The 15,570-nt window shown below is 44.6% G+C and overlaps 1 protein-coding gene across 3 annotated transcripts in view; it reads right to left on the reverse strand.

The window, feature by feature from the left end:
• The window catches only part of Phc1 (polyhomeotic homolog 1), a 22,622-nt gene extending 7,420 nt beyond the window's left edge, over positions 1-15,202 (reverse strand). Inside the window, exons 1-7 of one of the 3 annotated variants that reach the window (XM_028761068.1) lie at positions 15,028-15,089; positions 12,374-12,531; positions 10,650-10,760; positions 9,735-9,815; positions 8,962-9,111; positions 8,197-8,352; positions 1,255-1,747 (exon numbers count right to left, since the gene is read on the reverse strand). In XM_028761068.1, the coding sequence (XP_028616901.1) occupies positions 1,255-1,747; positions 8,197-8,352; positions 8,962-9,111; positions 9,735-9,815; positions 10,650-10,760; positions 12,374-12,531; positions 15,028-15,064 (1,186 nt within the window). In that variant the 5' untranslated portion in view covers positions 15,065-15,089. Of the gene's footprint in view, positions 1-1,254; positions 1,748-8,196; positions 8,353-8,961; positions 9,112-9,734; positions 9,816-10,649; positions 10,761-12,373; positions 12,532-15,027; positions 15,090-15,123 lie in introns of those variants that run through there. The other 2 variants (XM_028761067.1, XM_028761065.1) reach the window with 2 other exon arrangements.
• Between the last annotated feature and the right edge of the window lie 368 nt (positions 15,203-15,570).

Raw genomic sequence — 15,570 nt, forward strand, 5'->3', positions numbered from 1 at the left:
GGCGGGGGTTGCGGTGGGGGGGGGGGGTGTCTTCGGTGTCGGGTGGGCTTGCGGAGGGAGGGAGGGAGGGGGAGGGGGAGGGGGAGAGGGAGGGAGGGAGGGAAAGAAAGGAAGAAAGGAAGGAGGAGATGAATGGAGAATAGCCCCCTAAATCAGCAATAATCTTCAGTCATTTCTGTTCTTTATTTTGCTATAACCACCCTACCCTTCCACTCGGTAATGAGCAAAGAATAGTTGACTTCTTCCTTCATTATCTCATGGTTGAATCCCTGTTTACTCATTTTGATATCCTTAGAACTCATTCTGGTGTTTAATACATAAGATGTATTCAATATTCACCAACAGAATAAACACCCAGAGTTAAAGTTACCACCATCCTCTATGAATGTCTCCATTTTTAAAGTTCATCACTTTAAGTGACCACCTAAAAAGTCTTAGGAGCAGACAGAGGCTCTGACCACTGTCTCCTCTGCTACACATTGGAGCTGACAGCCTCTGCCCTGCATGTTACCGGACTGTCCAAGGAACACACAAAGCACATGTTCTGAAAGCACTTTGGGAACAGAAAAGCTAAAGCATGTAAGTAATAGTGGTAATTTTTGTGATGAAATTATTCAATTATATCAATGATTAATCAGCATGGAAACAAACAAGCAAACAAAAATCCAACATTACCAAGTATAGACAACGGCTATATTTGACCTAGTCTTAGAGAAAATACAAACTAGCGTTATTGTTATTATTAGTTCACGTTTGCCCTTATCATTGATACAAATAACCACAAGTCAACCACACTAAGCCACAGCTCCACTTGCTGATCTTGTGTGTCCTTAGGTATTTATTTACACTATAGCTACCTGAACTACCTACTGAAAAGAGGAGAGAATTCATTCTTTACTCAGAACGACCTGTAACACAAGACCAGGAAATCTGCCTTTCAAAGATGTATCTCTAGTCAATTCCATCAGAATCGGGTGAAATGAATAAACTGAAAAAAAAGAAACTACACCAAATACTTCATAAGTAGTTTGCTACTTGGAGGAGACTAAGATCTTCATCCATTCATTCTCTTGTGTCAGAGCTAGCATGTTCAGGACTGACAACATTCTCTTTTCTTCTGCCATTCCATATCCTAGAGGTTTGTGTTTGTTTGTTTGTTTGTTTGTTTAAAGTGTTTGTATATGTGTGGGGCTACTCTAAATATTTCAAATTACTTCTTAGAAATTAATGACATCATGAGAGGTGACACCTTACCTGAGCTAATAAGCGTCTGGCTGGGAGCAGGTGTGGCTGTTCTTGTCAGGTTCATGCCCACGCTCTGCTGGCCACTCCCATCTGCTTCTGCCTTCTTGGCTGCTGCACTTTCTGCTTCTGTCTGGCTTCCCTGGCTCACAGTCACTGTTTGAGCTGCAGGTAAGGGCTGCACCACTCCTGTGCCCTTCCGGGGACAGCTTCCACCAGCCAGTCCTGAAGAAGGCAACTGACCCAAGCCCCCAGGCGCCTGGCCACCTCCACCTGGGCCCGTGGAGCCTGGAAGGCCATTCCCACTGCCTCCACCAGCGTGACTAAGGTTGAGTGACTGGCCTGAAGCTCCAGAAGAAGCCTGTGCCACAGCTAGGGCCTGGCTAGAAGCCTGGGAGAGGCCAGAAACAGGAGATGCTCCAGGAGGGATGGCCTTCTGAGTGGAGCCTGGCATTTGGGGTCCTTGAGCTGAGGCCTGTTGGTTCCTCACTGCCAAGTTCTGCACCTGGAAGATATTAATGTATACGTGTGTGTGTGTGTGTGTGTGTGTAGATTCCTGCAACTGACTCATAAGCAGAAAACTTACTTACACCGTAACACTCCACGGCCCACCTGATGGAACCCTGACTTCTACACCAATTAGGTCCTTCCAGTCTTTCAAAGAGGTTCTTTGTAAACACACTGTCATGTATGATCAAGTCTATCATCAAATTTCAACAAAATTCTTTCAAAATATATCTCTGACTTTCTCTTTCCTCATACTCACTCAGATTCTATGGAATACCTCCCACACTTCAGATACTGGCTTGGATAGTGGAAATGCAAGAGTTAAATGCTCCTGCTGCATGGTTTGTTAAGAGCAGAAAGTCAACAAGTATCACCCAATAACAGACACACAAATATGAACCGACTGTACAGGAGAACATAAAATCAACTCTGACTGGGAGGCCAAGTCTTCTAAAACAGATGATGTCTGTCCGAGGCTCAGAGGGTGCACAGGGAAAGACCTAAAGGCATACCTAAGCCGTAGAACCAAAACATAATGTCATGTTTTAATATAAACATTTCATTGTGTCGAGTTACAGGGAACAGAAAAATAAGAAATAAGAAAGGTAGCTGGGGCTGGGGAGATAGAAAGGCACTCTGCTAGGTCACTAAGAGTCTGGAGTGTTACAATAAACAGACTGAATTGTAACTTACAAACAGCAAATTTAATCTGTCTTGTTTATTATCAATAGTCCCAGAATATAACAGTGCTGGGCATGAACACGAAGGGAGAGAAAAATAGCTACCTGGTTGACTCTATTAATCAGAATACTATCACAATTAATTTTAATAATAATCAGAACAAACAATAAAATCTGTAGCTGAGCCCATTTCTTAAAAATACTGTAAAGGAAAACTTGTCACCACATCGTAATAATGGCTGTTGTCACCCTACCCTAATGATGACTGTCCACATGTTGACACACCCACATACCCACACTAGAACTACACACAAGAGACACTGCACACGGCAGACAGACCACGCAGAGTAACAACCCAAACCAACAGCCACAGAAGAGGACGATATTTGGACAACAGAATATTACACACAAATTAAAATTATAAATAATGATTAGAAAACAAAAGTATCTTGACGATATGCTATGAAGAAAGCATTCAAGGCAGGTTCAGAGCCACACTGCTGCTGTCCATGTTACTGAGGCCGAGGCAAGAGGAAAACAAGACCACTATTCAAGGCTAGTCTGACCAACAGCAAGACTCTGTCTCAAAACACAAATGAAACTGTATTCAAGATTACATGTAGCTAAGTTTCCTATAAATTTAAATACAAACAAAACATATCATTTCAAAAGACATAACAATATTTGTATTACATACTGCTATTTACATAGTTATATATAATGCTATATATTATATGCATGTATGAATATAAACACATGGTATCTAGAATCTGCTTCAAATTAATCCACAGTCAGCGCAAGAGCCTAGATGGAATGGTCACCCATTGGTAATTACTGAAACTCAAGGGTAAAAACACAGATTAAGTTTTGTATACACACTTGAATTTCCCATTAAAATTAATTTTCAAAGTAAATTTTAGAAATACATAAAGAGATAATAAACCTATCTTAAAGGGGACCAAGGGAAATATGACCCTAGAAATCAGTATCTATACTCAATACCATGGCTAAGGACAGACATAGTGAGAAAATGTTTCTTACATTGCTTTTGGTTTGTAGCACTGGGGATTCAACCAGGGCCTCTTCTGCATACAAGGCCAGCACTTCACCACCGAGCTCCACCCCAGCCTGCTTGCTACTTCTAGTAAGAACTGAGTAAAAGGCTACAGCGATGGCTCAGGGTAAGGCACTTACTGATCCTGTAAGAGCACCCACGTTCAGTTCCCAGAACCTACACCTCCCAGCCCTGCATGCATGTGCTGCATATAAACTCATGCAGGCAAACACAAGTACAAAAATAAGTAATTTTTATTTAAAACTGAATTTTTTAAAAACTGAAGCATGAGAGGAACAATAGTAAGACAGTAATAAACCACATCACTAGAGCCAATCAAATTCTGTGTACTTTATTTTTTAAAAAAGTCAGTAACAAAACACTTTTCTTGTTTTCTTTGTGTCTACATGAGTGTTCATGCCTATGTAGGTGCTTATGTGTATGTGGGTACAGGACACATGTGTACACATGCAATGTAGATAAAAAGATGCCACTGCCGGGCAGTGGAGGCGCACACCCTTAATCCCAGCACTTGGGAGGCAGAGGCAGACGGATTTCTGAGTTTGAGGCCAGCCTGGTCTACAGAGTGAGTTTCAGGACAGCCAGGACTACACAGAGAAACCCTGCCTCAAAAAAACAAACAGACAAAAAAAAAAAAAATGCCACTGTGCAATCCTTCAGGCACCGCCTTTTCTGAGACAAGGTTCCTCATTGTCCTGGAACTTACATACTGGATGGACTAGGCTACCTGGCCAGAGAGCCCAGAATCCATCTGCCTCTGTCTCACCGTGGTTTGAATTATAAGCAACTACCATTCCTGTGTAGTGCTTTGCTCTGTTTCTTACTGTGGGTTGTGAATACAGAGCTCAGGCCCTCACACTCTCACTTCCAGGAGCGCTTTATCTGGGCTATCCCTGGAGGTTGGTTGGTTTGTTTGTGTTAAAGTCACTTTGATAGAAACATGGAGGAAAGACAATAACCAGTCATGACTAAAGTCAGGAAGATCACTTAGGAAACCAGAACAGTACAGCCAGGTGAAGTAGGGACTTGAATCCAGAAGAGTGGGAGACAAAAGTCCAGCTTTGCAGAGGTGCCTGGAACTCTCTTCGGCAGGGAGAACTAGACTGGTTACTCAGCTTCTCTTCTGCAACAGCCATTCCACTTGTCCACTCTCCCTACACTCAGAGCCATCCTCTCTACTCCCCTCCCTCTACCTCTGCAGAGACAATGGAGACCCCAACCTCCCTGCATTACCAGACTCTTCTCTCATGCCCCTTCCTCCTACCAAAGGCTCCTCCCTGCATTACCAGACTCTTCTCTCATGCCCCTTCCTCCTACCAAAGGCTCTGCTCGGACCCTCATCCTCCTGCTTTTCAAGATTGTCATAACAACTCTCTTACTCTGGCTGTATCAGCCTCTCCTGGCTGTGTGATCTGCCTGTGCCCCTCTCCCTACTTGTTCCCCTTCCCCAGCCTCATCCTCCTTTCCCCCGTGACTAAATACTTGTGCGTCCACTGTACCTACTCACACTCTCCACGCACGCTCAATATTCCTTCAAGTTCAATCCCCCTCCAACTCCTCAAAAGTAGCTCTCCCCCCAAACTAACCAATCCATTCTTGTTTTCCTCTTTACACTGAAAAGAAACGAGTGGCTCCCACCCTTACACCCACACCAGTCTTGTAAGAAACTGTTCCTTTGTCTTCATGTTACTACAGTCTAGACTTTTTTTCCTCTCTTCTCTCTGTTGTTCTCTCCTGCTTCCCTCAGTCACCCCATCAGCTTCAACTTTTCTAGGCGTTTATCCCAACCCTCTGAGTTCTACTACATGTTCTCTTCAGTCCACATGCTCTCCATAACAATTCTTAATATTTCCTTAGCTTCCGCAGACGTGTCATTCATGTCTACTGTTTTCACGTTTAGCTCCAAGCTAGCACTCCTAAACCCAAGGGTCACACCCAGGGCTACTGTCTCAGTATCTCATGCATGTCTCAAACACATCTCTAATTTGCCATGTCTCAAACTCAACTTCAACCTAACTCTTCTCCAGTGTTCATCCCATCACTGACCTCTACAGTACCGCTACAGGCCTCCCACCTGGCACTGCTTCAGTTCCCCAAACTCTGAACCAGTTTCCTCCACCTTCAGGAACTCTTGTTACTCTCCTATCCATGGACTCCTCAGTGCACCCAAACACCATCTCTCTCCTAAATTATTCATTTCCATAGGAACATACAACACAGCTCTCCCTGTTACTTTCTTTTTTTTTTTTTTTTTTTTTTTTTGGTTTTTCAAGGGTTTCTCTGTGTAGCCCTGGCTGTCCTGGAACTCACTCTGTAGACCAGGCTGGCCTCGAACTCAGAAATCTGCCTGCCTCTGCCTCCCAAGTGCTGGGATTAAAGGCGTGCGCCACCACCACCCAGCCTTCCTGTTACTTTCATAGTAAAGCCTTTCTATAGCTTTATACTTTTCTAAAGTTTCCTAATTACCCTCGATATAAGGCCTAAAATCCTAAACAAAGCCTCCCAAGCCCTGTGAGGTGGGGTTCCTTCCAATGATATAGTCCTCCAAGAAAATAAGTCATCTTGTACTTCCTCAAGAAAACCAGCTCTTCTTTAAGATCTTTAGATGAGGTCTAAAGGTTCTCCAGGCATTCACCATCTCCTCACATCCATGCAAGGCCAACTTCTATAAAGGCCATTTTAAATGTCACCTCCTTGGTTTCTAGCCCATCCCAAGACTAAGTTCCTTTCTTTAGTCTTAGAACACCTTAATCTTGCAATGACATAATTAGTATACCACTTAGGTAACTGTTTGCTTAATAGTACTTTAAAGGTCCACACTCTCCATAAATGTAGGTATCATGACTTTCCTAAGCATCCAAAACTACACAGTGATAATATTAGTAATAACAGCTAACAATCTTAAATATTAAGTCCAGACATGATACAAGGACATATAATCAATTCAATCAGTCCTCACAACACACCATACATTAGGTATACTCTAAGAAGAGATCATAGTAGAAAGACTAACTTAGATCACGTGTCTTAGGTGATCAAAATTACAGTTAAATGCAGAGCTCGGCCCTAACCCAGACACCAGGTGCACATTGTAGCCACTATGCTCATACTGAGTGTCAAAGGATGGACGGATGGACGGATGGACGGATGGATGGATGGATGGATGGATGGACAGATACACTAAAGCCTCCTCTTTGCCTTCTACTGCTTGAACAGCTTGCAAAGGTACTTTATAACTAGATGATCCCAAGAGTCTTTTAGCAGGCACATGTTCCTTTGATTTTTTTCTGAAGTATTTTTCTTATTCTGTTCACCTGCTGTCCAATAGCCAATATTAATCCCTGCTATTTATAAAGTTTGTTGGGTTTTTTTTTTGAGGGGGGGTGTTGTTGTTTTGAGGGTTTTCTTAATTTTTCAAGACAGGGTTTCTGTGTGGACCTGGCTCTCCTGGAACTCTGTTTGTTGACCAGACTGGCTTCAAACTCTCAGAAATCTGCCTGCCCTTGCATCTAGAGTATGGGGCACCACCACTGCCCCGCTGCTTATAAAATTAACTACAACCTCATTTCCTTGGCTTTTAGTCTCCTTCCACCATCAGACACCTTCCACCATCAGACACCTTCCACCATCAGACACCTTCCACCATCAGACACCTTCCACCATCAGACACCTTCCACCATCAGACACCTTCTACCATTAAACATCTTCCACCATTAAGCTCACTGTCTCTCTGCTTTTTGACAAAACTGGAGATCAACCTAGTATGCATGACAGGCTCTGCTGCAGAGTCACATCAGAGTCCTGCTGTCCCTGCTACCCAGCCTCCCCCGGGGTCTGATTTCTTTAAATGAATGGTGCCCTCAGAATTGCTCTTCTTCAGTTCTAGCCTCACTCTATATCAGTCAGCCGAGACCTTAAGAATCCACTCAAGTATCCTGCAAAGTAACATAGCCAGTTCTGGAAACTCAGGGGTTACTTAGGGTTAGCAGCATTTAGTACAATACTGCTGTCCCCTTAAGTAAGCTCTTTGAAGATTTGGCTCATCTCTCTTTAGTGCTCTGAAACTCTAAACAAATATCCAAGCACAATATATTATGTAGTTTTAGACAGACTAGATGAATGAGACAACCCTTATAAGGCCCTGGTTTACAGCTCATACATGTTTAAAATTAAAATATGGATTTTGGGAAAAAGTCACGAAAAGCAATGGGAAGAAAGACTCTACTGAGGAGGAAACATGAACAGGAATAGAAGACTGAAAGTTGAGAACTATAGTAAGTCAAGAGCAGAAGGAACCAAACATCCTACCAGCAACTCAGCCAGGCCGACTTCACGTCTAACTTACACAGAATTCCCTCCAACATCTCTATCATCACGTGACATTCCTATGAGGGAATTAAGAGACTCAATAAAACTAAGCTGCAGAGGACAAAAGGATGCCCTGAAAACTGTCTTGTATCGTAAGACATCAGATCCATAGGCATCACTTCAAGTGAGTCTACTTCCTTCTTTAGCTCAAATCAACTCAAAATATTTTAAGGGAGTTTTTATTTATAGGAGCTGAGGAAAGGGAAGCTGAAACAGATACAAAATAAAAAGTATAAAAATCAATACAGGGGCCAAGTGTGGGGCCTGCCTACGGTCATCCCCTTTGTGCTCCCGGGCTTCTCCACAGTAAGTGGTGCCACTGACCTGATCTGCATCTGCATGAACTCCAGGAGACTGAGCGGGCGGCACCTCCTGCTGGACTGCAGCCACTGCCCCATTAGGCATCAGGATGAGCTGGGAGGCTAGAGGCACATTCCGGCCCAAGGTCCGGTTAACCTGCAATAGGTTGCCCAGCTGTGGCTGGCGAGGAGAGGAGGAAGGAGAGTAAAAAGAAGAAAAGAGAAGACAGAAGAAATGGAAGGAAAGGACCACAAGACAAAAAACAGCAGGTATTAGACAGCTGAGCCTGAGCCTTTCCACACCAACCCAAGAACCTCTCCTTCTTGAAATGAGGAATCATCCAGAAGAAAACCTAGAATGTGTAGAAGACTATGAGTGATACGGAGTCAACATCAAAGACATTTAGACAGCAAGGATTTCAGAACACATAGCTCTACACAGAAATAGATTAGGTGAGAGATACTTGTCATGTGTGTACCCAAGTCACATGTTTAAAGACTAGACTACACCTAACACTGATCTATCAAACATCAATGCCACATCTTCCAGCAGAGGATCTCAATGCTACCTAAAAGCATTTTTTCTAGCCTACATAAGGCATGGGAAGGAGATTGGCTTGTCTTAAAATGTGGATGACCCAGGGGCTGAGCACTTGCCTAGTATGCATGAGGCCCTGGGTTCCCTCGATAGCATCAAAAAAAAAAAAAAAATACTTTCACCCTTTGCCAGGGGAGAGAAATTATGAACTATGCCCCTAGGAAATGGTGGCTGTGGCTATCTATGACTTACCCGCAGATACATCTGGGCCTGGGACTGGTTGAGAGGTGGGGAAGTGGTGTTCCCCAGTAACACAGACTGGGTCAGGGTGGTAGCACTGGGAGAGCTCACACTCTGGGATCGGCTGATGAGCTGAGCAGCTGACGTGGTCGCCAGATTGATCTGTACAGTACAGAAAGGAACCGGGGGTGAGGACTTGAGGGGAAATCAAAGAAAATACACAGCTGACAACTTGAGAGGAACAATCAAGAACAGGATGCTACTTTCATGAAATCAAGGGAAATAAATAGTAACTTCCATCCAAACCTTTATCCTAGCTACTTTGGAATATTATCAAAGCAAATAGACAATCAAAAAGAAAGCAAGCCCACAGTCACCAATTTTAATACTTAAGCAGGCAATGTAAAGAAATGAAACAGATTTTCTTTCTCTGGAAAAGCGACTTTTTGTTTGTTATCTCTTCTCCAAGAGTTTCTCCTTCCTTCTTTAGGCTTGCCCATTTTAAGACTCCTGCATAATAAGTCATACATAGTAGTGCATGTCTGTAACACCAGCACTCAGAGGCAGGAGGATCACTGTAAGTATGAGGCCAGTATGGACTGGCTAGGGAAAGCCTGTCTGAAAACCAAGACTCCTACATAGGTTCAAATAGGTCTTTTTTTCTTTTTGCCAATCTCTACTTAAGAGCAATAAACACCCACTGATGACACGATCGACCTCCCGGATCAGCTGCAAAGACCAGACCCTGACAGACGACACTGCCCTCATGGAGAGGCGGCACTCACCGAGGCCTGGGTGGTGGCAGTCTGCTGCTGTGCAGTACTGCTGTTTGGGGAGCTAGCCTGACGACTGGCAGCGATCGTGGCCTGTACAAGAGAAGCATAAGAGAAACAATGAAAAGGCTGTGTCTCCCTGTCTTCTAGCATTAAGTCATGGAACAACACAGAAATTTCAGATAAGAACAGAGAGACTGTATGTTGGAGTATGAAATAAATATATCTGTGATATGTCACATGACCACATAAGCCTGCCCGGGAACATCAGGGCCGACAGGCAACCTGTACTCTGTACTCCAGCTTCAGCCCACATCAGAGTCGCTTATAATCTAATACAGACTGGTCCAACACAGCATCAAATGAGCCATTCTCTACCACATACACTTAAAAAGTATTATTCGGGATAATAAAAATTTCAGTAACTTATTTAATACAATACATACAAAATAAACATTATCATTTGGGGGAGGGATGGCAGATGGGACTGAAACCAGAGTTTTATTCATTTAAGGTATACGCTTTTACGTCAGAGATCCAACTCTGCCCCCAAATATAATCAGTACAACATTAAACTGACATAGACATTATTGAGAGTTCTTACCTTCTTTTTGTCAACTGATGTCTTCTAAAATCTCAGTGTCACCTCAATTTGAACTAGCCACATTTTAAGTACACAATAGCTACATGTGGCCGGTAGCTAACATACTAGACAAAACAAGTCAACAACACAGCTATTCCACCTCTAGAGAGTCTCCCACAATTCATACTGCAACCCCATAGTCTAAGAACCATCCTTTCTCCAAAGAGTTCTGGCGGCAAAGGAAGGCTTTGGTGTGGGATGCAGCTTGCCTCAAACTGTTCCCTACCCTAAACTTGCAGTGCCTCACCCCTCCCTCCTGTCCCAGATGGCTGCTGACCTCTCACCTGCTGAACAGCTGCCAGGCTATGTAACTGGGCATTGCTGAGCTGCTGCTGGAGCATGAACTGGTGGAAATACTGAGCTGCATTAGGTTGCCGCTGCAGTGCTTGCAGAGCCTAGAAGACAGGATATAATACTCAGAGGCTTCACTCCTAACTCCTATGTGCGTCCCTGTTACAAAGGAATTCAGGAAGGAGAGGAACAATAGGAGACAAAGGACGGACATCATCGGCATCTGATTTGTCCTTACAATGTTGGATCCAGTAGTCTATTCAGCCATCTAAAACAGCAGAGACGATTGATTATATGGTCTGTCCTCACATAAAAGAAAAGCAAACAAGTGCATATGAACTTTTACTTCTCAAAATAAGACCTGAAAATATATCGCAAGATCTAGACAAACTACAAGTAAACGGGATACTGACTGACATAAGGAAAAGAAGCTAGACACGGAGGAGGATGCCTATATTCATTCCCAGCACTCGGAAGTGGAAGCAGGAAAATGATGATGAGTTCCAGGCAGCCAGGGTAACAGAGTAAGCCGTGTCTCAAATAAATGAATAAATAAATCAACAAACTAATAATAAAAGGAAACAGCTACATACCATAGTTATCTAGCATAGAGACATAGACGCTTAAGTATTTAGAGATAGATGACCCAAATGCAGTCTGAACTATCCTACCAAGAAAAACAGTAATGACTTCTCAATAATTCTACCAGGCAACACTCTCAAGTAACTGACACTTCCAAATATCGACTGTGTAATGTCAATGGCTATTTATAAAAATGACAGTGATCATTTTAGTGTCAACTGGATTTTACTATGTTCTTATTCTTTAATAATTACAACATTCTACCAAAGTCTTTTAGGAAAAATGTTTCATTTCCAATCAGGATATTTAACATATAGAATTTGTTATTTGTCCAAAAGTAAATGTCTAAAACGGTCATTGATACGTCTATAACTCAGAATATTTTATAAGGCCCAAAATTAAAAACTTGACGACTGAAGCAGAAGAGAGCTCTGTGGGAAGAGCACCTGTAGCACAGCCCTAAGGACCTAAGTCCACGTCTCAGAACAACTTAAAACAGAAGGCCAGGTGCAGTGGTGCACGTCAATAATCCCAGCACTCTTTCTGAGACGGCAGATGGAGACAGGAGAAGTGACCAGAAGCTCAGGGGCCAACAGCACCTGTATACACTACACAGCCTAAACAAAACCCGTAAGTGTCCTCTGACCTCCACATACAAAAACAGCACTATAAACACACACACACACACACACACACACACACAAACACACATATACACCTTAAGTAAATATTTTTAAACAATGAAAAGGAATGGGTAATTAAAACCTAATTACTACACTGACCCTTATTTATTTATTTATTTATTTATTTATGTTGACAGAATTTTGTATTAAATCTACTGCATTCTCCAGCTCTATCCTTTTGCAGTTTTATTTCAGGACAGGTTCTCACTAAGTTGCCCACACTGGCCTTGAACTTGGTACATTGCTAAAAATAAAACAAAATGGCCAAATTTCACTCTGGGTGTGCTTGCTCTAACTTTGTAAACGGCTAAGATTCTGAAGTGGAAGAAAGCTCACTCTTTATCTACTCGGAAAGAATCTGAGAATGATGGTCTTCTGGTCTCTTTGCCTAACTCAAGTCAATAATCACAGGCCTCAGCCTCACAGGCCTCGGCCTCTCTGCTGAGCCTCACCTGCACTGCTTGCCGTTCATACAGGGACATCTGTGCTATCTGGGGCCGGGAGCTGGCCCCTGAGCTGGAACTCCCATTGGTGGAGCTAGAGTTCTGCTCGCTCTCCGTTTCCATGACAGCGTTCCAGGGTCCCCAAGACTGGCGCTCTGACTCAAGCCCTGGACAGGAATCAGCAAAAGGTTAAAGTTACACCTTGAACGGAAAATGTTATTTCATGTCATTATTATTTAAAGTCACAGCAAGTCCACAAAGTATCTAAGACTCTTCCTCTGAGGTCTTAGAACTCCCAAATCTGCAATCATCTCTTGCTCACTCCAAAACCTTTACATACCCCCTTCCTGGCTACCATTAAATAAAATGGCCAGACTATAACAAGCCACCTCACAATTCTACAATACTAAAGTCACCTTGTGTCCCCCAATACTTCTCAACAGTTCAAAATTGATCCAATCAAACCTTGCTGTTATCTTTATCTCCTTCTAGCATTATCCCGCTAACAATGGACAGCACTTCTGGTGAAGCCTCTAGTTGCCTTCTTTCCTTGGCCCAGCACAGGCCCTTCACCTCTGCTATTTTTTACAGTGCTGTATGGTAAATATCATAGTCCCATTTGATAATAGAGGGAACAAGGATCTTCTGTGTATCAAGTCTTTACACTACTTTGTCTCTTCCCAGAACAAAAAAACAAACAACAACAACAACGAAAATCTGTCATCAAAGCAGTGTCATCTGGTGTGAGCATTCCCTATTCTGATTTCATGGAGGAGAACCCTGAGATACTGACCAAGTAGACAGAGTGGACAGGTCACGGAAGCGGATAAATGTTGGGGGTAGAAGAGCTAGCCTGCCCATATATCCAAAGTAGCTGACTGGCTGCACGCCAGGCTACTAATTAAAGCCTCGGGGCCGTTACTTCTCCTTATATAACTTCAGTGTCCCTATTAGCAAATAAGGTAACAAAGTGAACATGTTACACACTCCTAAGTATGTAACAGTAAGCAGCATTCTAACTTAAAAGAATAAGATTCAACTTTACTAAAGTGTGAGAATTTACCCTCTGGCAGCTACATTAAAACTAGCAAAAATAAATTTTAAAATATATATACATATCAAAAAAGAAAAAGAAACAAGAGAAACAAACAGAAACACTTTCCTAAAGCAGCATGAAAATGACAACATTTTACTCCTTAGTTTTCGTTCTTTCTTTAAACTTACACTGTATATTCTTTACTTTTGAACCACTGGGCTACTAGAAATATCAGGTCACCCAAACACTATTTGGCTTGGAAATATAAACGTCCTACCATAATTTCTGCTAGGGGCTATCTCTAGTTTCAGTAGATGAATGGACTTATCTTAGGAATGCATCCCAAACAAGTAAACAAAAGTCAAAGTCTTGGCCTTGGCGATTAAAGTTGCGTTTTCTCCTGACCCTCTTCCCAGCATCACTACATCACATAACTGTCCTCAGGGAACTCTACCCATTTTAGGAACGAACAAATGCCACTCCACACACGGATATAATGAAAGAGGTACAGAGAGGGTATTCTACCAACTTCAGTTCTACCTTTCTCCCCACATCTTTTGCCAAAATATCAAAGCACTAAACAGATACAGACCCATGAATCCTCAATATCAGCATGTGAAGGAAAAAAAGTGGGTAAGGATTAGAGGCAGCATGGCACAGTTGTACAGATTACTGGACTTATCTCACTGGACTCAGAGACGTAAGACCCTGTTACTTGCAATAGAGGCTTATATAGCAAACGTTCATCAATTCGATGACCCCCTCATTTCCCCCAGATCGTGAAACAGAGAAGGGCCAATTTAAAGTCCACCAGGGAAACTGCCATCAAAAACCTCGCAGGCACACAAGTCTGTCTTAAAATCCCCACTCTTCAATTATGAATGTCGTGAGTTCCAGATTCAATGTGGAAAGTGAGGATAGCAAAACCGTTTAGGTGGCAAACTCAATTAATAATTAAAACTGAGAGAGGAATGAAAGGCCATCCTAAACGGTACCATTTGGGTGTGGGTGTCTAAAGATTCAACTGGGGAAGATGCACACCGATGGGAGGGGACTAGAAAGTAATACTGAGGTGGACATACTACTGGGCCTATTGGGTCAGGTGTTGGAAGAGGTCAATACCCTTGAGTATAAAACTCTGTTGCAGTAAGAATGGAGTGAGAAGCAAGGATTGGAGGGTGCCTCGGAAAGACTCCCAGGGGTTCTTGTTCTTCACAGAACCGTGATAAAAACGCAGTTCCAAAAAGAAATCAAACACACCGGGAGAAGGGGGTGGATACAGTGCTGTGCCCAAAGCGAACGGGCTCGGTAAGCAGGGAAATGTACATTCTAATAGTAGGGAGCCAAGCAGGGGGCGCGGGGGGGGGCACAGAAGTCGAGGAACTGGGAGATCGGGGAGCCCGGCGAAGCGCGAGAAGCAGAGAGATAACCAGACAGCATGCTCGGATGGGAGGACCAAAGTCGGGAAGGGAGAAATGAATGAGAAGACGAGCGGTCAGAGGCAACGAGGTGACGGACAGACAGCACCGAACACAGCGAGCGCAAAGCACGGAGACCGGGACGCGCAGCACCGAAGCACCGCAAAGCGCAGCAGAGCGGGAGGCAGGAGCGCGGCTGGGGGAGGTACCTGGGCGTTGCACACGCCGAGGTGGCTGAGGAAACATCCCCGCGCCGCCGAGACCCCGGGATGCGGCCCCTCCCCGGCCCGCGGCCGCCCGGTTACCTTCGCGCCCCGCTCCGCACCCGAGTCCTCGCGGGGGGCGTCCACCTCAGGGGCGGGGGAAGGGGGGGGTCGCTCGGCCTCGGCGGCGCGCCGCCTCCTCCCCTTCCTGGAGGGGCGGGGGCCCAGGCGCGGTGGGAGGTGCCCGGCGCGGCCGCCGCTCCCCGCCCCTCCCGCCGTCCGGGTGCTGGCCGCGCCGCGGCTCCGCCAGGCCGGGGGCTCGCGCGGGCCTGTCACTTCCTGCCCCGCCGCGAGGGTGGGGGCCGAGGCCGGGGGGGCGCGGGCAGGCGGGGAGGGGGCTGCGGGGAGGTGCTTCCGGGGCAGCCGACCCCTCCTCCGGCCCGCCCCCTCCCCGCGCCCGCCCTCGCGCGCGTCCCTCGCTTCCTGTCGGCGCCTGTTGCCATGGCGACGCTGCTCCGGGCCTCCGCGCTCTAGGCCGGAGTGGTTTTT

This window comes from Grammomys surdaster, unplaced genomic scaffold, assembly GCF_004785775.1.
Source record: "Grammomys surdaster isolate TR1022 unplaced genomic scaffold, NIH_TR_1.0 126660, whole genome shotgun sequence".
In the NCBI taxonomy this organism is placed as follows: Eukaryota; Metazoa; Chordata; class Mammalia; order Rodentia; family Muridae; genus Grammomys; species Grammomys surdaster.